Here is a 22,860-nt window from a genome sequence, read left to right on the forward strand (position 1 = left end):
TTCCGGCGGCGTCGCGTTCCGCCGCCCCGCCCCGCACGCTGAGCGCACCGCGCTCGGCGGGCGCACGCGCGGGGCGTCCGCGAGAGAGCTCTCGGGAGAGGCGCCGCTGCCATCGGCCCCGGCGGGGTGCCGCGCGCTGCCATCGGAGCGGCCCTGGCAGCCGTGGGTCCCTCCGTCCCGGGGCGGGGCGGCCGCGCCCCGCTGCGCGCCGCTCGGGGCTCCCCGGGGCCTTCGCGTTCGCGAATGGACGCGGGCTGAGAGCCCCCACTGCGGAGCGCTTCGCCCCCGGGCGGGCGCGCGAGCTCGGAAGGCGGGCGGTGCCGCTCCGACCGGCGTGACATCGGTTTCTGCCCTTGCAGGGAAGCGAGGCTCGTGGGCTCGGACGGCCGCCGCCCGAGGCGCGGGGAGCGGAGCGAGGCTCTGCCGGCCGGCACCTGCCCGCGTCCATGGCACGCAGGTGAGCGGCTCTGGGCGGCGGCGAGGGGGGCTCAGCCGGGCCGTGCCCGCGCCGCGCGCTCTGGCGGCGCCGCCATTTTGCCGTCTGTCTGTCCGGCGGCCCTTTGTCTGTCCGCGGCTCCCGGCGCGGGCGGCGGCACCGGGTGAGGCGGGCCGGGCGGCGGGGCGGGGCGGGCGGGCGCCGCCGTTCGTCCCTCCGCGGCCGCGGGCCGGGTTCCTCCGTCCGTCCCTCCGTCGGGGAGCGGGGTCCGTGTGTCTGGGGCCGGGCCTTGGGGCCGGGGTGCCCGCGGGCCGGCGTCCCATCGTCGGGGGAGGCCGGCGGTGTCCGGCGATCGTCTGTGCGGCCGCGGTCGATGGGTTCCGCTCCTCCTTTTGTCAGCGTCCGAGGAGCCGTGGGGATCGATTCTGTCCTCCGTCGGTCGGAGGGTGAGGGCCGACGTTTCCCTTTGTGAAGTTCGAGGGGGTCCGGACGGCGTGTCGGCGCGTGCCCCGCCGCCCGGCGCTGTACCGGAGGGACGATGCTGGCGGGGGTCCGGGGCTGCCCCGCCGGTGGCCGCGCCGCCCGCACGCTCTGCCTGTGAGGCTGCCCCGCTCGCGCGCTGCCTGCAGGGCCGTGCCCCGTCCCTGTGCTGCTCGGGCCGCTCGCGCCGGGGCGGCGGTGTGCCCGGCGTGGGGCTGACGGCTCCCGGTGCCCGGCCTCCCGGGCCGGCGTCTGCTCTGCCCCTCTCTGGGTCGGTTCGGTGGTGGAGGTCATTAGGCTGATGCCTCGTTCGCAGTAGGAGCAAATGGGAGGGAGAAGGGTGCTTGGACTGAGCCCAGTCGCTCATGAAGCGGGGCGTTCTGAGCTTCATGTATGCCGGGTGCAGAATTGCTTATTACTTAGTTTGAATTGGGTGGGCTGCCCGTGCATGGTAAAATGTTTGCGGATTGTGTTGGATACTAGCTCTGAATGTGGCTGTAACTTCAGCCCTGTGACCAAGAAGATGGGGAGTGACCCTGAGACACTCAGCTGTGTTTGTCCAGTGGCTGAGAAAGTCCCAGTGGTGTATGTGACAGGCTCTTCTCTTCTCAGGTGAGCCCTCTGCTGAGGGAACGAACGCACTGTGCTCCCAGGTCAGGGAAACATGTCCCGTCGGAAACAGACCACTCCTAACAAAGTTCACTGTGAGTATTATGTTACACAGCACCACGGGATCCTTGTCATAGATGGATAGTTGTGGAGTGAGAAGGGGAGGAGGGCAGTGATGGAAAGTTACCGTTTGTGGGGGAATGGTTACCTACATTTCGTCCTTGGGCCTGTAATAAGAACTCTGTATGCCAGGGGAGCTGGCAGTGTCCTGACAAGGTAGGACAGGGATAGGCTTGAACAAACTGTAAAGGTAGGTTTGTGTGCACAGGGCCTGTAGCTCTGCTTTGTGTTCACACTGTCACAAGCATATGTTAGGCTCTGACCAGTTCTTGGATAGCAAAGAAAGTTCAAGGTAGGGTGGTCCGAGTGTATAACAAGTCTGGGTGCCCTGGCTTCTGATCTTTGCTTTGCAGCAGACTCAAAAGACTGGCTTGGACACGTCACTTAAGCTCACTGTACCTCAGTTTTTCACCAGATAATGTGAATAAAGCCATTTGCCTTTTCCTGGCAGGGAATGGACAATGCCTACATCAAATAATGGACAGATGTGATTTGTCAGGCCATTCCTGAGCTGAGCTGAGAAGACGGGTGTCTTTCTCCAGCATTGTCAAGACCCTAACATTTGTTAGATAGCAAAAGGACTGAAGATGCTGTGCATCAGCACTTCTTGTGGGTAGGCTGTAGTGAGGTATTAGTGGAGCTGGGAAACAGCTGTATGGATGTTCAGCTATAGAGGGGCGTCTGCATGGGTTTTGTTTTGGCTGCTTACAAAGGGGAGTTGGGAGTCCGAAGCTATGCCCTTTTATATACCCAGCTTTGGAGATGGATAGATGTTTGAAATCTGGGCTTGAACGCAAAAAACAAATCTCCACTTCTGTAGACATGTGAAAGCAAGACTGATTGAGATGAGAGGCCTAAGTAATGCTCACCTATGGTATCTATCAGGTCTGTGGAATGGAGAGCTGACTGCTGCGGCCGTAGCAACTGCCTCACTTTGCTGATGCTGCTGGCTTGCCTGTCTCTATGTGTTTCCCTGTGCTGCCTTTTTGTATGGATACAGCATCAGAAATCTATGCATGCTGTTCCCTGTGTTAGAGGAAAATACATCCTGACATAACCTAACACTTTGCACGCTCTATGAGTGTACTGGTGAGAATTACCTCTGTCTGATTTGAAAGCCCCATAGCCTGCAAGTACTAGGCATGGGAGAGCTGACAAAGCTTTCCTTGATGGCCAGTATCACAGTATTGAGGGCTGACTTTGGCAGCTGCTCTGACTTGTGCTTTCCCACTCCTGCTTCCTGTGTGCTGAGTTCAGCAGTTGGTGGAATACAGCTTTGTACAGATTTGTCTGCTTGGAATTGTCTTTATTAGATAAACTTGATGCATCCTGTGTTTTCTCCTGCAATGCCAGTAACACGTCTTCTTTCCACACACATTTGCTTCTGAAAGCACCCAGATATGCTTCTGCTGTTTAGATTAGATGTATATAAAGCATGTACTTACTCTGTCAGCCCTGGTATAGGGTTATGGGCTCTCATCTACGGACACAGAGAGTACAGCAGCTTTAAAAGTTTATGTTGAGTTTTCGTGGTGTTTAGGTGGGTTAATTTCTCTTCTCCACTCCACTGCAAACAGTTGTGTTTTTTAGAAGCTTGTATTGTTATATACGTGAACTATACATGCTTTGGAGTTTGGTCGTCACGTATTTTCACACCATTGCTTTTTTATCTGCAATGCAAGTGATTGTATCACCAGTTTGGGTCTTGGAGAAACTACCCGACAAAGATGCTACCAGCTGGCTCGAGGCTGAGGTATGGCATCTGGTATGCCATAGAGAAAGGAAGCGTGGGACTTGTTCACCACCTTACATGCAATATTTAGCTGCAGATAAACTATTTGATAGGAGGCATCAAGAGCAGCAAAGTAGGATCAGAAGAAAATGGGGGACTGACAGATACATGAAAAATTGCAATGGTGATGTCTCCTCCTTGGGATGGAAATCTTGTCTGTCTTATGATGAACACCACCAAATCGTTGGGACTTCTCTGTCTACCTAGCCTGCTGTGTATCTGGAGGGCCCAGAATTGCCATGCAGTGCACTGGTGAATGACGAGGAAAATCGGAGAGAGCATCATCTCCAAGATCTGGGTGAGCCAGCAGAATGAGGAATCAGGCTGAGACATAGCAGGCACGTTACTGAAACTTCTTGAGACTGAAATTGTTGGGAGGAGAGGAATAAAAGGGACAGCAGGTATGCACCTTTTTATGCAGTTGTCTGCAATTGGGATCAGATCTGCAGGCTGTGGGGCTTGGGAAGTGCTTTGTGGATTCGCATAAATGCCACTGTGAATATCTAACCGGACAAATTCATGAGAGGATGATGCCTACTTCTTCCTTGCTTGCTGCTCTATGTTATCTTCCTTCTCAGATTCACTTGTGCAAGCAACAGCTGCATTCCCCTGTTCCTGGCTTGTTCAGTGCCGCTCTTTCCAGAGTTACTTTCCAGGCTCAGCATGGCCCCAGTTTAACCTTGCTTTCACAACAGCAATTGCTATCTCCACTCAGCACAGTAGTGCTTTGGCATGCAGAATTGTGTGGTTACAAGTCAGACCACTTCAAACAGAATTTGATGTGTAAGGAAACTCATAATTCTACAGAAACAACAGTAAAAAATACTGTTATCATAAGCATTTCATTGTGTGTGGTTGCCAGTCTACTTATAGTTTCCACTGTAATCATTTCCATGTAGCAGAGTGCAGCACATAATCGGCTTTTAATAATTGAATTTTGTATTGTCACGTGCTGCATAAAAAATGCTTTCATCTGACAATATGGTAAGAAATATATTTGTAATACTGAAGTGTACTTACCGCATTGCCCATTCCTCACTGAATTGAAAAATGCCACGCAGTTATATTGTTCCTGTGGAAGTATCTTCATTCATTTGGTCTTTATTTTCTTCCAGACTCTAAAGTATAAAAGTATCTTCTCTCTAAGCAGTTAATCTTCTGATCTTGCTTCAAGCCTGTCCTTTGCTGCAATGTCACTCATCAGCTATAGGTCATTCCACTGTTCTTGAGCTTGCCAGGAATTCTGTTGCAGGTATTAGAGTTTGCTTTTGTTTCCTCTCTCTGCAATCCCATGAGCTGCTTTTCTTTCTATGGCTTCTACCTTTTGCAAGTGATGCTTACTTTAGAGCTCTTGAGAACAGTATTTGTTAATCAAATCAATAACCACTTCCTAGCTCTATTCTGTGTTGTCCCAATATCCCATTAATCCTTGGTTTCCCTCCTTTTCCCTCTGATACATGTGTACACACACACGCGCGCGCACACACGCTTTCTCTCTCTCTCTCTCTTTGTACTCTTCAGCATTTCTTGAATTCTGCTGCTTGTAATACTCCCAATTTGAAAAGAAAGTATCTTTCAAGAAATAGCAGCCAGCAATTCAACTGAGCAACAATTGTTATTTGCATCAAAATCCTCGATTCTTAAAGGGCTCTGTGTGCTGCGGTTATTAACACTTTCAATTGTTGTTTTTCATTTCAGTAACCGCTACAGCAGTGTGGACAACCCAGAATAGCGATGGGGCAGGTGGATTAGATCCACAGTGGTGGACAGACTTGCAAATTTCAGGTCCAGGAAAGGAACACAGAGAAGACCTACATGAAAAGGAAGTTAAATTGATGTACAAGGAGGGAGTAAAGTGGCTCATCTCTGAGAGGCTTTTCTGTTTAGGAAGGAAGACAGGGGAATGATGCAGTTTATTCTGATTTTTGTTTTGTGGATTTTGGAGTGAGGTTGTTTGTTTATGTGTTTATTTTCCAGAACACCTGAGAGTTATCCTGCATTCACACAGTTCAAGAAGGGAAGGGCTAAGGAAAATAATCATTTCTGGCTGCCAAGCTGATACACCATCAGATCGTAGCAGTCATAACTGCCCCTGTTGCACAGTACCACAGGGCTGGCCCCTACCTCCACAGCTGCTCTCCTGGCATCCCACTCATTTGCAAGATTATGGAGAGGAGAACTGGAAAGCAAAACAGAGGCAGTTGTTTGACTCTCACTGTTCTACATCGCTAGCTGCTTGTGAAACAAATGCAGCAACTTGTTTTGGTGTTGTGGTCAGCCTACAGCCCTTTCTGTATTTAATAAAGAAACTTCTGGAGAAGAGTCTGTGAATTCAATATTGAGCATAATGTCCTTTACTGATAGTGGTGATCCTAAAGCTGTTGCCTGTCTTACTCCCTTTCTACAGAAATGCAAATGTATTCAAAATGGGATGGAGGTGGGAGTGTATTTGTACGTGAGTGTGTGTGTGTAGACAATAAAAACATAACCCTGTACCTATCAAACATTAAAGTTCCAAAGCTTCCCTGATGTAGGACTTAGTCTGGCAGTAGATGAACTGAGCACTCTTTCCCAAGTTCTTCCAGAAACGCTATTAGTAGAATAAGAAATTTGGTATAAGCAAAGTGTAGAGTTTTTAAAAGTTTATTTTTTCCATTTCCATGATGCCTTTTAGATACAAGCTTAATGGTTTGCATTTCTGGCTGTAAGCTAATGGATGATTCTCCACACTGCACCGTATCAGTGCTCATGTGGTTGTGTGTATGTTATACCGAAAGGCCTCTGGCAGACGTGATTGCTCTGCTGGTTGTTGTGATTGGTGTTAGAAGTAGAATCACACAATCTCCGAATGGTTTGGGTTGAAAAGGATCTAAGTGATGATGAAGTTCCAACCCCTGCTGCAGGCTGGGCTGCCAGCTGTTAGACAAGCTCTAGGTCAGTTGCCCAGGGCCCCATCCAGTCTGGCCTTGAGGACCTCCAGGGATGGGGCATGCACAGCCCCTCCGGACATCTTCGGAAACTTCTGAAGGGCTTTGCAATCTTCCATAAATTAAAGCAATGTTGGAAATTTTGAGCTAAGCACCAGAAAGGCAGTATGTATATAAATATGGGGCAAAGCTGGCTAAAGCAGTTCAGCATGTGAGATGCACCTGTCCCTGTAGCAGGACTGGTGCTGTCTCTCTGGGTTATGAGTGCAGTTCCCTGTACTGATGCCAGTTGTGGCCCTATACTAGACGGTGCAATACTTTTTTGAAAGCTGCACTCTGACCTTCTTTGCACTGCATCTTAAATAGTATTTCTGCATTTGCATTTTGAGTAGTTCCTGTGAACTTAGAAATGTTGATCCAAAAGCTATAGCTGTTTGGGAATTACCACCTTGCCCCAAGTGCTTGTAGCTCATCCACTGCTAAAAGCAAATCTTCACTACCTGTAGAACAAAGTCATTTGTTTGTTTGTTTTAATGTGAAAATTAGTGGTTGACTTCTGTAGTTACTCCCTGGAATTGGAAACCTTGCAGAGACTGCTGTAGGGAAGTTTTCTTTCAGAGGAACTCAGATAATTGCCTTCTTTCAATATGTTTTTTGTTGCCTGTTCTCATGTTGAGTCGAGATACAAATAGTTAAAAAGAGAAAACCAGACTGTATTCAGAATTTAGTTTAACCTAATGTGGGAATCATGCAAGCACTAATGTCTGTGCCTTTCCAGATCCTAATATGACTGGTTGACCCTGATATAATTAGTATGAATATCCTGTTGCAGTACTGTCGTGCTGCTTGTAATAGCTTCTAAATGATTTAGAAGAGCCAGCCATGTAGCACCACGTCTGATTTGGGATACAGTCATCACCCCTGCATGGCTTTTCCCCACCTACAGCTGTGCTATCACTGTTGACAGATTGGCTGTCTGGTAAAAGTGGAAGCCATGTGAGCACATGTGACAGATGTGAAGCCTTGGAGGTTTTTTAATGCGACCAGAGTGGTGTATAAAGTGTTTGCAGAGAGCAGCCTGACACCACACACATCCGCTAGCGAGATATGGGGACTAGACTTGTGTTAGCAGGTACAGGAGGCTGGAGTTACAGGGCAGGGAAGCACAGAGGTTGTTTAAATGCTTTCAGAGAGGTGACTTCAGAGGGTCTACATGTTGCAGGTGAGCAACCCCACACCTGTTGCATTTCTGGCAAGCTTTTGTGAAATAATGGAACAGCACCAATCTGACTTTTTGTCCTTGTGGCTGCCAGGGGAGCAAGTCTTTGCAGGGCTGGAGGAGCAAGCCCGCCAAGCCATGATGAAAAACAGCTTTCCTGGAGCTCTTGGGGACCAAAGGCCAGCTATTCATCCGTTGCAAGACCGTGATTTCAGCAGCAGTGAGTTCTGCCCCTTCCAGTAATTGCAAGGTAGTGGACTGGAAAAACTGATAGGGTGAGGCTAGGTGCTACAGAGCTGGTGGGAATTCTCTGAGGACCATTTTACCCATCTTCTCCTCTGAGTTAGCCATTGATTCTTGTGCTGTTGGCTCTTTATCAGCCAACAGTAAGAGCAGAATTGCTCACTAAGGAAAGACAAGCCCATAGCCAATGGCCACAATGCAGGTTGAACAGTAATCTCACCGCTAGAGTGCAGTCCCACAGCACTGGACCAGAATGGTGACAGTACCAGGCTCTGTTGACAGTCTAGTGATCATCAAGCAAAGCCAGGTAACAGGTCAGATCCAGGGACTTAATGTGGTTCTTTGGGGATTGAAGTACCCCCTGAGTTTAAATGGGGCCCCTGGTCTTGAGTGTGAGTGGAGGCCCTAGGTGAGGCTGGTCAGGGCAATTAAGGTCTGTTAGTGCTGTCAGGGTCCTGACAGTTGGAGTAACTGCTTTGTGTGTTCAAGGTGGCAGTGATGATGAGGAAACCACCCATGATGAAGTTTCTTCCCATACTTCAGAGGAGGATGGCTCAATGCTAAAGGTGAAGAAAGAACTGGAGCATGCAGAACAACCTGCAGCTGGAACCCCGCTGATGAGAGAAAATGAGGCAAGTGTGTACTGGCATTGCAGTCCCATCAGTGTCCAAGGGAGAAGGGGTGGGCACTGTCTAGACATCTCTCTGTAACCTTAATTTCATATCTTGTTCCCATAATCACCTTCTCCAAACATCTCCCGTTTAATGGAGATGGTTTTGAGGTGTTCTTGGGCCAGGAACACGAGATAGCAGGGACAAACTACTATTCCCCTGCCTGGACAAAATGATTGTGAAGTCTTTTGCCTCCTTCAGTTCCTGTACCTTTCCCTTCTGCTACCGAGCAGGCCTTGCCTACTAGAGCCACCATGCTGGCAAGATCATGGGTTCAAGTGGAGGTCATGAGGCTTCTGCTTCTTCCTCCTGAGACAGCAAGAGTTTGGCTAAGAGGCTGGATAAAGGAAGTTTTAGACTGTTAGAACTGCAAACCAGCCCCAATGAAACTGGGCACTGCACTTGATCTGGCCTGGGCCATTGTGCAGTCCCTCACTAGATGCTAAGGGAGGGTGGGTGGCTGTGTGGAGATCAGTGTGCCTTACACCATAATGGCTTTCCTTTCCTGTAGGTTCCTGAGAGCTTGAATGCTGACTCCATGCTGGGACTGTCAAAGTGTCCCCTCTGCCAGCTGGAGTATGAAAGCAGAGAGCAGCTCATTGCTCATGTATACCAGGTAGGGGGTGGTTCCAAGTAGTGCGATGTCTGTGGCCTTAAGTGCCTCAGCTGTCCCAAAGTCAGAAACAATCCTGGGCAAGGAGCATGGCTTTGTTCTGATCTTTGCAGTCACAGAACTTAGCTTCTATCTAGGATGCGATTGAAGTTTATAGCAGATAGTCCAGAAAAAGTTCTGGGGAAAAACATAAGCAAAGCAGATGTGGAGATGTGGAGAATACAGCTCCATCCCAAGGCAATCTACGCAAGCAATTGCAAATTGAGACCAGACAGTTCCTTCAGGTTAAACATGGAAGCAGTTCTTACACCATTCAGTGTGATCAGCTGATCATTCAGCTCCTTATTATGTCCCTTTATCATAGTTCCTACCTGTGGAAACAGCTGTTTTTCCTCTGAAATGATTCCAGAATTGGAGTAAGTCTGTGCTGGGAACTCAGGTTTTGTTGTGGGGAGTCTTCACAGCACGTCCGTGTCTGCGAAAGAATGAAGCAGAACTGAATTGGCAACTTAGCTGTACGAGTTGATCGTTTCTAGCTACCATCATAGTGAACTTTTCCTCACCCGCAGGCTGCCTACTGTTAGTATAGTCATGCTTTGTCTAGTAACAGCAGCTCCTCAGATGCATTTCTGAAAACAAGAGTCAGATCTTATGATCTCTTTTGGCCCTACTTGTTTCTCTCACACTGCAGTGAAGCTGTAGAAAGGTCTACTCCTTGCTGTTTAATCTGTGACATCCCAAATGTCTTGAGCTAGTCTAGGAGCTATCAGCTGGAGGATTTACTGGTTAAGTGATCCAGTTCCAGGAGGTTGAACTAGATAATTTGCTATATTCATTGAGCACACCTCAGATTGGGCAGGAAGCTGGGCAATTTGTAACTAACAACTTTGTGGTTGCCTTGCAGCACACCGCAGCCGTGGTGAGCGCCAAGAGCTATATGTGTCCTGTATGTGGAAGAGCCCTCAGCTCACCAGGTTCCCTTGGGCGACACCTCCTGATCCACTCAGAGGACCAGCTGTCAAACTGTGCAGTGTGTGGAGCACGCTTCACCAGCCACGCCACATTCAACAGGTCAGGGTCACCCTGGCTGGTGAGTGAGTGAGTGAGTGAGGGTACCTACAGAAAAGCTTAGGTGCATTGCCTTAAATGACAGCGGAATCATATCTCTGCCCTACTTGCAGCCATTTGTGATCACCCCCAGTGACTGAGATTCCTTTGATCTCTTTATCCCTGCAGCTCCACATCACCTGCTAAAACCTCTGTGATCATTGCTGCTTGAAGGGTGTTTCTTAGCTGTGTGAAATGTAGCGCTGTTCAGAGAGCACTGTGGTCACCGGTCACAGGAGAGAACAGTCATTACTTCCCTTGCCCAGCAATCCATCACACTGAGTCTGTGCTGCCCAGACAGCTTCTCTTTTCCAAAGCAGGACTACATACAGAAACAAAAATGTCCTCATTTATGTCCTGCTGACTAGGCAAATAGAGCTGAAAGAAGAAATACAGAAATGAAAGTGTGGAGCAGCTTGCTCGTTAATCCCTGCCTTTGCACTCTTCTAATCCAAGTAGTGCTCTGGGCAAATCCCATTCCTACCCCTGTATATGTTGCTTGATTTTTAGATATTCAGACACATTTTGGGGCAAAGGCCTCTGTCATAGGCTCTGGTAGGAGCCTCCCTGTCAGTCTGAGATGAGGACTCTTCTGTCAGTACCAAGTCTGACGCTGCTCTTTCTGCTTTCCAGTGAGAAGCTGACGGAGGTGCTCAGTGCAGATCGCCTGCCTGTGCCACAGAGCGAGGGCCCCTCCAGTGTCAGAGGGAAGGACATTACCTTTCACAGCCCTGTGTATCCTGCAGGCATCCTCCTAGTGTGCAACAACTGTGCTGCTTATCGTAAGCTGCTGGAGGCACAGACACCTGGCATGCGAAAGTGGGCGCTTCGTCGGCAGAACGAGCCCTTGGAAGTGCGTCTGCAGCGTTTGGAGCGGGAGCGCACCGCCAAGAAGAGCCGGCGGGACAATGAGACTCCCGAGGAGCGGGAAGTGAGACGTATGCGGGATCGAGAGGCAAAGCGCCTGCAGCGCATGCAGGAGACAGATGAACAGCGGGCGCGGCGGCTGCAGCGAGACCGAGAAGCCATGCGGCTGAAACGTGCCAATGAAACTCCAGAGAAGCGACAGGCCCGGCTGATCCGGGAGCGTGAGGCCAAGAGGTTGAAGCGGCGACTGGAGAAAATGGACATGATGCTGCGGGCACAGTTTGGCCAGGACCCCTCTGCAATGGCAGCTTTGGCAGCTGAAATGAACTTTTTCCAGCTGCCAGTGGGCAACGTGGAGCTGGAGAGCCAACTGCTGGGCAAAATGACTTTTGAGGAGCAGAGCAACAGTACTCTGCATTGAGCTGCAGCCAGAGACTGCCATCTCTGCTGTGTCTGTCACAGGCAAACCAACAGGCTTCCGTGTTCAGGGGGCTGCTATGGCTCCCCGGATGTCACTCCTGCATAGGTAGTTCTGGCTTCCTCCTGAAACAGGAGGAGAATGGAGCTGATTGATATCTGTCTGGGGCTACAGTCTGAGGGTCAACCACCGCATTCGAACAGTGGGAAAATAAATTAATGTTTCATGTTTATTTAGCCCCCTTCTGTGCTTTGTCCTATTCTTGGACCCTCACACTATTAAATGGGTTGAGGCTTCTGCAGTTCTGCTATAGGTAAGAAGTATGCCTCAGACTTGTTTACTGCAGCATAAGCTATGGAGATAAGGACTTAGTTCACCATTCCTCCAGGAATAAATACTACTCTGTGTCCATAAAAAGCAAGGGAAAAAAAAAAGTAATCTCCCTGGAAATGGCTGCACACATCCTTTCTGTTGACACTTTTGTTATGTGCTTCCTTGTAGTAACACTCATGGAAAAGCTAACAGGAAACCGAGTTCCAATTCTAAGAAACCTCACTAATGGAAGGGCTGACAAAGATAAGTGAGCACGGAACAGTATAGTAGTTTACAAACGAGGCAATTTTCATTTAAACAGCATTTCAGGTTTGCAAGTGAGAGACATGGACATACTGGAGCAAGTCCAGCAAAGGGCCATAAAGGTGGTTAAGAGACTGGAACATCTCTCCTGTGAGGAAAGGCTGAGCGAGCTGGGACTGTTTAACCTAAAGAAGGTTTGGGAATTGTATAAATGAGTATAAATACCTGAGGGGAGGATGCAGTGAGGTCAGAGCAGGCTCTTCTCAGTGCTGCCCAGTGACAGGAAAAGAGGCAGTGGGCACAAGCTGAAGCACAAGAAGCTCTGCCTGAACATCAGAAAGCACTTTTGTACTGTAGGTGCCAGAACGCTGGCATGGATTGCCCAGAGAAGCTGTGGACACTCCATCCATGGAGGTGTTCAAAAACTGCCTGGATGTGGTCCTGGCTAGGCTGCTCTGGTTGTCCCTGCTTGAGCAGAGGTTGGACCAGATGGACCCAGAGGTCCCTTCCCACCTCAGCCATTCTGGGATTTCGAAGCTAAATGAGCTTATTCAATTTTAATACAGCCAAATGTAATGCTGCTCATCTGGGATCATGGGTCACACATTGAGCAATTCATTCCTGTTGAAAATTCTTCTGTGACCAACAATGACTTTCAGCAGTCACAAGTAACACATGGGAAGGGTTGGGGAAACTGTTAGTAAACAGAAAGCTGTTCTTGCTTCTACACTGTAACAGAACCCATGAGAGTAATGCAGAGAAGTCCTGAGCTGGGGAAGTGCCTAGAAAGCTACAATAATTGAGTCTGGGAAAATCTGCTGGAGAGCAGTGAATTTAAGCCCAGAAGCAGCCAGTGCAGAACGTAGTAGTGGTTTGTACCCATATGGAAATGTTCCCCTTGCTACTACAAATAACTATAAAACTATGCAACTGTGGAAATTAAACCTAAGTATGTTTAAACTGTGAAAGGCAAAATATTAGCGCAGAACTGGGAAGTAAAGGACAGAGAGGTCATACATTCTCCATTTAAGAGAATGGTGGCTTAAGAGGGAGCATCTAAAATTTTATGCTGTAGCTTTTCAAACTTCAGCCCACCACTGTGTGATACACAGCTGCATGTGGTGCCCTAAAGACCACGTTTCCATCCACAGCCTGCAGTACATCTGTGTAGTGGGGAGTTGCTGTCTCTGCATTAAGTCAGAAACAGCCACAAGAATCTCACCTGTGATCTGAGTTAAAACAAGGAACAAAAACTTTCAGGTAGACTAGTCAGAAACAACTTGGTTTTTCAAAAACTTTCGATGGAACGCTTTGAAGGCCACGCTTAAGTGCTTACAATAACTGCATTTGGAATACACAGTGCTCCTTTTTTCTTGACACAAAACTAACCCTATAAGCAGTCTTGTGGGCAAATGCTACCAAAAGCTTTTAATTTTACTGAAGCTTACATTTTTGTCAATGTGCAGAAGTTGTTTTAACTTCTCATTTTCCACAAAGAACTGACTTCTGGAGGCCAGTCTGGCCTCACTCTCTTTGGAAAAGCCACCAGATCTGGCAAGAATCTGTTTGGCTCCATCTTACCTTCTTCCTATCCTCTTTTGTTCTTCGAGCTGATCTCTCACTTCTATTCTTACCTCCATTTTCATACCAAGCTGACTGTCTGCTCTTTGCAGCAGTTGCTATTACTCTACGATGCGTGTTCTGCTTGGCCAGCAGAGTGTTGTTTTGCTGTGCAAACTATGGCTGAAGCTATAGATCCCAGATCACTGTAAGAACACAGAACCCACATCCAAGTGATTGCTGATGCCACAGACAAGCAAAAAGTCTCAAACACCAAAGAAAAAGCTATTGGTTTATATATAGATATATAGATAGATAGATATATACTGTGTTTACAGAGTCAACAAGTTAAATGGAATATTCATAAGAGCATTAACAATAAAAATACAATCTGTGTGTAGCCAAGTACAGACTTAAAATGGTAAAACAGGAAAAAGGATCTCACCAAAAGTACAAATATACAGTACAAATTGATTTATTTAAAACAGTTACAAAAAAAGCACAACAAAATAGAGATTATCCTTAGAATTATTAATGCTTTGTTAAAGATCAGGTAGGAGAAAAGGGGTGGGAGCAAGTTTGGAGAGGAGCACCTGACTAGTTCTAAGGCTTTAGATACAATGCAGTTGGTTACATGTTAATACAGCCATTACATAACTGGGATTATAGTTGAGGGGTCAGCACTTATCTACAAAGACCTCCTTGTGTCAGGGCAGCCCAGCTGGTCCCCCAGTGCCACACATCTTTCTCTGCTTTGTGTGGGCAGACCCTTCCCTGGCTCTGAGGTGCCACAAAGGCAGAAAGCAACCCAGATGCGCGTGGCACGTTGGCAGGCAGGGCAGCAGCAGCCTGGGACGTCAGGGCAAGTCCTGTCCTGTGTGGACAGACATGAAGATCACGGAGGAGTCTCGACCACCAGCGTGTTAAGCCCTACATGGAACACACCCTGGGCCAAACTCTGTACAGAATGTGCATTCGTAGCCATCTGAGCAGCTTCTGCAAAGTTTCAGGCCCAAGACAGCCTGAAAGGCAAAGAGCAGTTGTGAGTGACGCTAGGGAAAGGCACATGTACTGCTATGGGCAGGAACTAGCATTTGGGCTACTCAAGCTGCTGCAGTTTCCATTTAAAATATTTTCTAATAAGGTTTGTTAGTTCTCTACTGGGGAAAGTGACTTCAAGTGTGGGGTGGGGACAGGAGGGTCAGGGACACAATGTGAAAAGTGCATTATACTTGTGCACCTGCTGGAAAGGAGAAGCAGAGGGACCTCTGCAGCCTTCCTCCTTTCCAGACAGAGCTTCCTCTGCATAGTCTGGTAGTGATGAGCGCTCGTCACCTGGAGCAAGTCTCGCGTTCCTGGAGGAACAACGTATGCTTGGCCTGGAAGCAGCCCTGGCCTCTGCTGGGCAGCTGGCCCAAGGAATGTTTCATGAGACGGAACAGATGGCTACAGACATCCATTACTGCATCCTTCAGACTCTTCCCACAACCTCCACACAAGCTGGGTAAGACCAAGGCCAGGACATCTCCTCCTCCAGGTAGGACAGACCACAGCTCTCCCTCCCTTCACAACAGCAGCAGGAAAATGGTTTATTTCTCTAATAAGCCTGTCACATCTTTGCCTGCAGGAAGGCCTGGAAAACCAGCTGATTCCACAATCTCTTCCTGGCTTTCTCTCTCCTACCCCTGTAAACCTAAGAAACTGAAGCTTCCTCCATGGGTTTGTTCACAGTCTTTCTGGCCACAGCAGAGCCTGTCTCACACTCCCTGTCCTGGGAGAGCCTGAACACAACACAACCACCACTGCAGGAAGTGAGCCTTGCAGCCCAATCCAGTAAGGAAAGATTCCAGTGATTACAACTACTGTTTAGAAGGGCTAGAGGGCCTCCAGTGTTCCCATCCTGACAACAGCCAGTGGGGCAAGCAGCTGAGATGACAAAATCCTTCATCTTAACACCCATCCATGAGACTTGCCCCCAGCTGTTGCTTCCAGAGAATACAAGACCTGGCAGCTGAAACACACACCAGTGTGGGGAATTTGGATAGAAACCCCAAGGTCTAATGCACCCCAATCCTCTCTGAAAAGCTCAGAACCATACTGGTTCTCAGAAACAGACTGGTGGCAGGAAAACACCAGGGTGAGCACAGGCACTGCCCTCCAGTTGCCCTAAGTACAGAGCTATTCTCGCTTGGCAGCATCTTGCCTCATACACCTGCTCTTTCAGACCGCTGCCCAGAGCTAGAGGTTTACAAGCAGTAGTACAGTGACATACAAGAGACAAGGCAGGCTCACCAAACTCTCAGTGACTTCTGTCTTTGAACAGGCGCTCGAGAGGTTCTGCACCATTCAGCTGTGCAAACACTCTGAGTATGGAACATCCCTTCTACATTCATTGGCTGTACTTGATGCAAGATCCCTTCCTCAGCTGGCTACCACAGTTCTGAGTTGCTCTGCATGCACCATGCAAAGAAGGGCAAGAGAACCCGGGCTGCACTGCCTTCTGGTCTCGGCACAGACACCCTGGATTTCCTGAGTATGAGATACTAACCAGCATTAGTCAAGGCCGCTGTGTAAGACTTCAAGGAATAGCAACAGTGAATCACGCGAAGTGACAGCCAGGCACCAGGGCCCAGACAAGGCGTTTCACTTACAAACAGCGCCATGAAGACAACATCCTTCCCGCAGGCAAAGGAAGCAGAACCTCCATGTGACAGTGTCACCATGACTTTGTACAATTCTGAATGCAGCTGATGAGATCATGAGCTGTGTGTCATTGGGGGAAAGCTACGCAAGACACAGGCAGCATCCTCACTCTGGAGAAACCCTGTGAGGCACAAACACTGAAGGCGTGAACAGAGCATATCTCAACTAAGGCCTGAAAATAAACTGTTTTCTTCATGCAGGCATTTCAAAGGCAATAGAAATTGCTAGCAATGTACTAGGAAAACAGATTGGTGGAAGAACCATTCAGAAGATTCTCTAGCTTGCCTAGCACCTGTGCAAAACATCCTTGTCATGCAGCCAACTGAAGCCAGATGTTTAGAGGACACCTTTCTGGATGGAATTTGGACTGTCGCACTGCAAGCGAGCTGAGCGGGAAGATGGTGAGAGGAGCAGCGCGCTGCCATCGGCACGCCTGGCAGGAACCTTCAGCACGATGAGAACAGGGAGACAGAAAATGGTACTCTAACATCAGGAGCAGCTCTCCAGGGATCCACATGCTGAAAAGAAACCCTCAAAAGCCTGGACCTAACACAGCCATGGGCACCATATTACAAGGAATACTTAAACCCAAGCTAAGCCGGTGAAGACTCTTATTCTCAACAAAATAGTGACTTTCTAATTCTATCTACGCAGTTACAGCCGGTGTCATATCACAGCACCAGAGAGGTTAAATTAGTGTAATTACAGGAGCCTTCACCTGAACGGAGTGTTATTACCATGACAAAGTATTAATAAACACTTCTGTTAAATCTCACTGTGAAAAAGACTATTCTCAGTTCCACAGCATCAGAACAACAAATAGAAAAACACCCAAATATGCCTTACAATGCGGTGGTATTTTTAGAGTCCCTAGCAGAAGATCTGTACTTTGCCTGCACAGGCAAAAACACTTGTCCGCTGTCTACAGTTTATTCAGAAGACTGCCTGCAGGGAAGAACTAGCCATCTGTAAAGTTCTGCTTCTGATTTAATTACACAATGGTCTCGGTCTTCTTACAGTAGAAGGATGCATTTTCATTTTCACTAGAGAATGCTATATATGTTTTACTAGCTTTCTGAAAACATGAACAAAACAACATAAAAAAAAACTAACCCCATTCACCTGTAGACTAAGCATAAAAGCCTTACACCCAAGAGGTTTTTGTTTTTAAGGTTATTAACACAGGAAGGAAGATTAGATTTGGTGACAAATATTTAAATAATTTTGGTGACAATAAAAATATTTCATATCAGGAAACTGAAGTCTCCCATTCTGTGTCCCATCTCAAGTGCTCAAGTTCTCTATCCACCTGCACCCAAACCTATCCTTTTGGTCCTTCCTCTTGATTTCTGTGATTCGTGGAAATCTCTGTACATTCTTTGCAAAAAGAGCAGTTGGATTCAGTGGAAGAGACATTAAACAGAACCATCAGAGAAGCATCTGTGTCCTGCCCTCAAGAGCTCCATTGGTGAACGGTCCTTTTAAAGTGCATGTGTGAAGAAAGGGGATAGTGGGAGTAGAGCCCCCTACACTCCAAAGGAGACCCATCTCTCCCCATCAAGAGAAAGGAGGAATAAAATCTTCAGCAATTTTATCTGCTACCTTAAGCCATGTCTGCCTTTCCCATCTCTCTACCTTCCCTGAATGCTTAGACCCTGCCCTGCAGGGAATCAGTTATTCAGAGAGGTGCAAGAAAGTCCAGCCTCTGGATGCTCTCATTGCAAGCTCATGAGCACATCCCTGTTCTCTACCCCAGCTGGCCTGTTGCTGCTTCCTGAGGCACTGGAGCCCCCCCGTACTCTCCAAGAGGAACTGGTCAGCCACTGAACTGGAATAAATCCAGTCCTGCGGGGCAGAAAGCAGTCTTGCTGGTGAACCTGTCACAAAGTCTGTGCAATTTCTCCACCCGATGTAGGCAAGGCTCACCCACAGGGGATGCCCTAGCTCACAACCATAAAGGGATCATTTCCCTGCATTAGAACGCCCTTCAATAGACAGCTTGACCTCCTGGGGAATGAAAGAGGGACGGAGCAGAGAGTGACATGGCTCCTCTGCCTGCACGCTGTGTCTTTGGAAGCCAGGGGCTGTCCAGCTATGCTGACTGCCAGTCTCAGGCTGAGAAGGTTCTTCGCTAGAGCTCTGAGCTGCATTTTCCCTTTCTGCCTGTGTCTTCCTTTCAGCAGCTCTGTCAGATGGTTCTCTGGACCCCTGAGCAGTTATTTCAGATCTCTCACTAGTAGATATCAACTGATCTGTGAAAGGGTAGTTAGCCTGAGAAGCAGAGTTGCCGTTCATGCTCTGCAAACTGATCGATATGCAGACATCACCCACCTGCAGCCTGTGACAGGTCAAAGCAAAGAGCTGAGCAGTCCGCCCTGGGCTACAGGAGGACCAGCCCTGGCCATACACAAAGAAGGGATGCTCTGGGGGCACATCAATGCTTACTTTACTTTGTTGCTCCCCAACCACAAAATGCAACGTGACAAGCCCAGGCCACTGGCTGTCCTGGATATCCACCACAGTGCTCGAGTCAATCTTCAGGCCTCCGCTCACCTCTGCGCTGCGAACAAAGTCTTGAGTCTGCAAGTCCTCCACCCGCTTCAGCTCTCCTGTAGCCAGCTGGATGATGGCTCCTTTCATGAAGTGAGAGGGCAAGCGAGAGGAGCTGGATGGCTGCAGCTGGGCCGGGTCCTTTTCAAGCATGCCTCCTTGAGCCTGTACAATTGGGCTCTGCCTCACCAGGGCTTCTGAAATGGATGACCTGATGGGCTCAGAGCCAGCAGAAACCAGGACTGGCTTGCCGTTAGTTATCACCATTCCTTTGGTTAACTGTCTTTGTCTAACCATCTCTTCAGGGGACACAATGTATGGACTCCTGGACTGGCTCTTCTCAGCAGCACCCCTTTCCACTGTGTTCCTCAAAATGTCCTTCGACTCCCCCTGCTGATCAGGGATATTATGGCAAAGGTTTAAAGGGCTCAGGTCATCTTTCCTCTGGGCTGCCAGAATATGATAATCCTGAGAGGCCAACACCCCCACCACCCTCTGAACCTCCAGATCAGTGTCTGGAGTGCTTCTATGTGCTGGCACAGAAACCTCTGTTCTGAACGTCTGGTAACCTGAAAGAATCTGTCCATCAACAACACATCTCACTGCAGACCCTGGCAGACAGTCTTCAGCTTTACTGCTGGCAGAGTCCGCAGCCTCGCTGGTCCTCCTCACCACATTGTGCTCCAGATGTCTCTGTTCACCATTGGCGGCAGCTACCTCTGAACCCAGCTGACTGTCTTGCTGAGAAGAATCTGGGTTTCCACCTGCTGTAGGCGTCTCGTATCCTGAATACCCAGGTGGGAGGCGAGACATCTGATAATAAACAGGAATCCTACCTGGTGCGGTATCTAGTGGCTGGGTCACAGCATGGTGCTGCATCTGGCCAGGAGAGACTGCAGAAGCAGATTTGTTGAAGCTGTGGGTAGGAGAGGTAGTCTGGGGGGAAGGAGCAGCTTCTTCGGTGAAGAGAGAGGCATATGGCACAAAGTGGGGGACGTGAGAGGCGGTGAGGTTGCTAGAAGGAGACAGGAGAGGACTAGGCAGGAAGCCAGGAGGGACAGCATAGGGCACCGTGTAGTGCGAGCCGATGAACTGTAAGGACGTCGGAGGGATCTGCGCATAATGGATGGGAGGGTACGGCACCCCCGGGTGCTGGATTATTGGCGAGGTCACATTGAAGGTGGGGGTCAGGGGGCTCACATTCACCACGGGATGCAGGCCCGTGGGGGAGAAGGTGGCGGGCGGCATCGCCACTTTATAGAGCATCCCGTACTGGTCCACCGTCAGCCCCGCTACCGCCTCCGCCGCCTCCCCGGGGCCGTAGCGTAGGGCCACAGCGCTCGACCCGACGGTCCTGGCCCACTCGGGACCCTCGGTCGAAGCCTGGGCACCCCCCGCCCGTCCCGCCTCCGTGCCGGCGCTGGCGGCGGGAAGGTCCCGCTTCTTTGGCGGGAGGCACTCCTGGCTCCGCTCGTGGCCCGCTCTCATGGTGCCCCACGGTGTCCCGGCAGCCCCGGCCGCGACGCTTGTTCATGGGGGCACCCGAAGGGGCTGCCACACGCCGGCTCCCGGATCCCCGCCGCCGGCCGCCGCCTCACCTGCACCGGGAACAGAGGGAGCCGTGAGCCCCGGACCCGACGCCGAACCGGAACCGAGCCGCCGGCACGGAATGAGCCTCGCGCCGAGAAGCGCCGGGCCTGGCCGGGCCGGACCCCGCCCCGCTCCGGAGCTCCAGCCCCGGGGACAGAGGGCGCCCGAGCTCGGCCGCGCCCCGCCCCGCCCCGCCCGGCGGGGCTCGAGGCGCCGCAGCCACGCCCCACCTCCGCAGGCCCGCCCGGCGCCCGCCGCGGCCCGCGGCTCACCCGCCATCGCCCGGCTCCTCCTCCGCGACCCCCATCGGCCCCGCCGCCGCCCGCGGCCGCCTCCGGCCCGGCCCCTCCCCGCGCCGCCGCGCGCGGTGATGACGTAACGGCCCCGCGCGCCGGAAGCGCCTCACGGGCCGCCGGAGGGAGTGGCGGTGACGCCGAGGGGCGCCCGCAGAGCCGGTTGCCGCGGCGACGGGAGGCGAGGACCGGGCGCCGGCCGAGAGAACGGGGGGCGGACCGCCGCCGGGAGAGAGCGCGGCCGGCTCCGAGCGGCTCGGGGGCGGGTGAGGCGCCAGTTCGGAGGAGAAGCGCCGTCCTGGAGCGCGGCTGACCCCGGCGCAGGCACCGGATGGCGGCCCGGGGCGGCTCACGCGCCCAGCGCCGCTCCGGGGTTCGCCGCCGTCCCCCCGGCCCTTCCCCTCCCCGCGCTCCGGCGGGCGCCGCTCCCGGTGCCGCCTCGGCTCCGGTTCTTCGTCTCGTGGCGTTCGCTGATTTTCATGGTGGCAAAGGATCCGAGACAGAATCACAGAATTGCCAGGGTTGGAAGGGACCTCAAGGATCACGAATCTCCAACCCCCCTGCCACATGCAGGGCCACCAACCATTCCACCTAATGCTAGACCAGGCTGCCCAGGGCCCCATCCAATCTGGCTTTGAACACCTCCAGGGACGGGGCATCCACAACCTCTCTGGGCAGCTGTTCCAGTACCTCACCACTCTCTCCGTAAAGAATTTCCCCCTGACGTCCAACCTAAATCTCCCTTCCCTCAGCTTAAAACCATTTCCCCTTGTCCTGCTGTCACTCACCCTTTCAAAGAGTTGATTCCCCTCCTCTTTGTAGGCTCCCTTTAGGTACTGAAAGGCTGCAATGAGGTCACCCCGCAGCCTTCTTTTCTCCAGGCTGAACAAGCCCAGCTCCCTCAGCCTGTACTCATAGGGGAGGTGCTCCAGTCCCCTGATCATCTTCGTGGCCCTCCTCTGGACCTTCTCCAACAGCTCTCTGTCTTTCTTGTACTGGGGGCTGCCAGACCTGGACGCAGTATTCCAGATGGGGCCTCACAAGAGCAGAGTAGAGGGGAACAATCACCTCTCTGTCCCTGCTGGCCACCCCTCTTCTGATGGAGCCCAGGATCCCATTTGCCTTCCAAGCCGCAAGGGCACACTGCTGGCTCATGTTAAGTTTTTCATCTATCAAGACCCCCAGGTCCTTCTCCACAGGGCTGCTCTCAAGGACCTCTCCTTCCAGTCTGTAGGGATGCCTGGGATTCCTCCGGCCCAAGTGCAAAACTCTGCACTTTGCCGTGTTGAACCTCATCAGGTTCACCCAGCCCACCTTTCTAGCCTCTCGAGGTCCCTCTGAATGGCATCCCTTCCTTCAACCGTGTCAACCGCACCACTCAGCTTGGTGTCGTCAGCAAACTTGGTAAGGGTGCACTCAATTCCGTCATCGATGTCATTGATAAAGATGTTAAAGAGCACCGGTCCCAAGACAGACCCCTGGGGGACGCCGCTCGTTACCAGCCTCACCTGGACATAGAGCCATTGATGACCACCGTCTGTCTGCGGCCTTTCAACCAGTTTCTTATCCATCGAGTGGTCCACCCATCAAATCCACATCCCTCCGGTTTGGAGATAAGGATGTGGTGGGGGACCATGTCAAAGGCCTTGCTCAAGTCCAGGTAAATGACATCGGTCGCCTTTCCCTTGTCCACCGATGCCGTCACTCCATCATAAAAGGCCCCCGCGCGGGGTCCCTCGGCATCCCGCTCCCGTTGCCGTGCGCTGAGCCCTTCCGGCTCCGCGGCGCTCCGCTCCCCGCCGTGCAGTCGCTGCGGTTCCCCCCCCCCGAAACTGTTAGAAAACAAGAACAGCCAGGGACGTTCGGCCGTCGCGCGGCCCCTCGTGCCGGCAGAACGGGCGGCAGAGCGCTTTGCCCGCGGTACGCCGGGAATGCCGGACCGTGCCTTTAACGTGACCGCCACCGTAAGCAGGGCGTACGCCGGTCCCGCCGCGTCCCGTCCTCGGAACGATCTGCCCGTACGCGAAGTTCGCACCTTCCGAACGTTCCGTTCTGCGGCCGCGCCCGCCCGAAGCCCCGCCCCGCG

At 51.1% G+C, this 22,860-nt stretch overlaps 2 protein-coding genes across 16 annotated transcripts; one reads left to right on the forward strand and one right to left on the reverse strand.

The window, feature by feature from the left end:
* The first annotated feature begins 205 nt into the window (after positions 1-205).
* ZNF821 (zinc finger protein 821) lies at positions 206-11,738 on the forward strand. 12 transcript variants are annotated; one of them, XM_090149555.1, is made up of 8 exons: positions 206-457; positions 1,529-1,620; positions 3,645-4,689; positions 5,136-7,803; positions 8,316-8,458; positions 9,009-9,113; positions 10,015-10,181; positions 10,851-11,738. In XM_090149555.1, exons 4-8 carry the CDS (start codon positions 7,578-7,580, stop codon positions 11,503-11,505), a joined length of 1,296 nt encoding a protein of 431 aa, XP_090005681.1. In that variant the 5' UTR covers positions 206-457; positions 1,529-1,620; positions 3,645-4,689; positions 5,136-7,577; the 3' UTR covers positions 11,506-11,738. The 12 variants fall into 12 exon arrangements, with proteins under 12 accessions (XP_090005681.1, XP_031470918.1, XP_090005686.1 ...); XM_031615058.2 differs by having other exon boundaries at positions 3,645-3,838; XM_090149560.1 differs by having other exon boundaries at positions 3,645-3,838; positions 7,678-7,803.
* Positions 9,275-22,854, reverse strand: ATXN1L (ataxin 1 like). Of its 4 annotated transcripts, none has more exons than XM_090149554.1 (3): positions 20,754-20,821; positions 18,787-20,489; positions 9,275-9,585 (listed from the first exon to the last, which is right to left on the reverse strand). In XM_090149554.1, the coding sequence occupies exons 2-3, from the start codon at positions 20,377-20,379 to the stop codon at positions 9,478-9,480; spliced, it is 1,701 nt and encodes a 566-aa protein (XP_090005680.1). In that variant the 5' UTR covers positions 20,380-20,489; positions 20,754-20,821; the 3' UTR covers positions 9,275-9,477. The 4 variants fall into 4 exon arrangements, with proteins under 4 accessions (XP_090005680.1, XP_031470908.1, XP_090005679.1 ...); XM_031615048.2 differs by lacking the exon at positions 9,275-9,585 and adding an exon at positions 14,098-14,660; XM_090149553.1 differs by lacking the exons at positions 9,275-9,585; positions 20,754-20,821 and adding an exon at positions 22,283-22,854 and having other exon boundaries at positions 14,098-20,489.
* Positions 22,855-22,860: the final 6 nt, after the last annotated feature.

The sequence above is a fragment of the Phasianus colchicus genome, chromosome 13 (genome assembly GCF_987193195.1).
Source record: "Phasianus colchicus chromosome 13, bPhaCol1.hap1.1, whole genome shotgun sequence".
Taxonomy (NCBI): Eukaryota; Metazoa; Chordata; class Aves; order Galliformes; family Phasianidae; genus Phasianus; species Phasianus colchicus.

Excerpts from the sequence above, each read along its gene's own strand:
- ATXN1L (XM_090149553.1), bottom strand. The coding sequence starts at position 20,379 with ATGAGAGCGGGCCACGAGCGGAGCCAGGAGTGCCTCCCGCCAAAGAAG.
- ZNF821 (XM_090149555.1), top strand. The coding sequence starts at position 7,578 with ATGTTGCAGGTGAGCAACCCCACACCTGTTGCATTTCTGGCAAGCTTT. Across the intron at positions 8,459-9,008 it reads CGCTGATGAGAGAAAATGAG|GTTCCTGAGAGCTTGAATGC; the intron begins GCAAGTGTGTAC and ends CCTTTCCTGTAG. Across the intron at positions 9,114-10,014 it reads TCATTGCTCATGTATACCAG|CACACCGCAGCCGTGGTGAG; the intron begins GTAGGGGGTGGT and ends GTTGCCTTGCAG.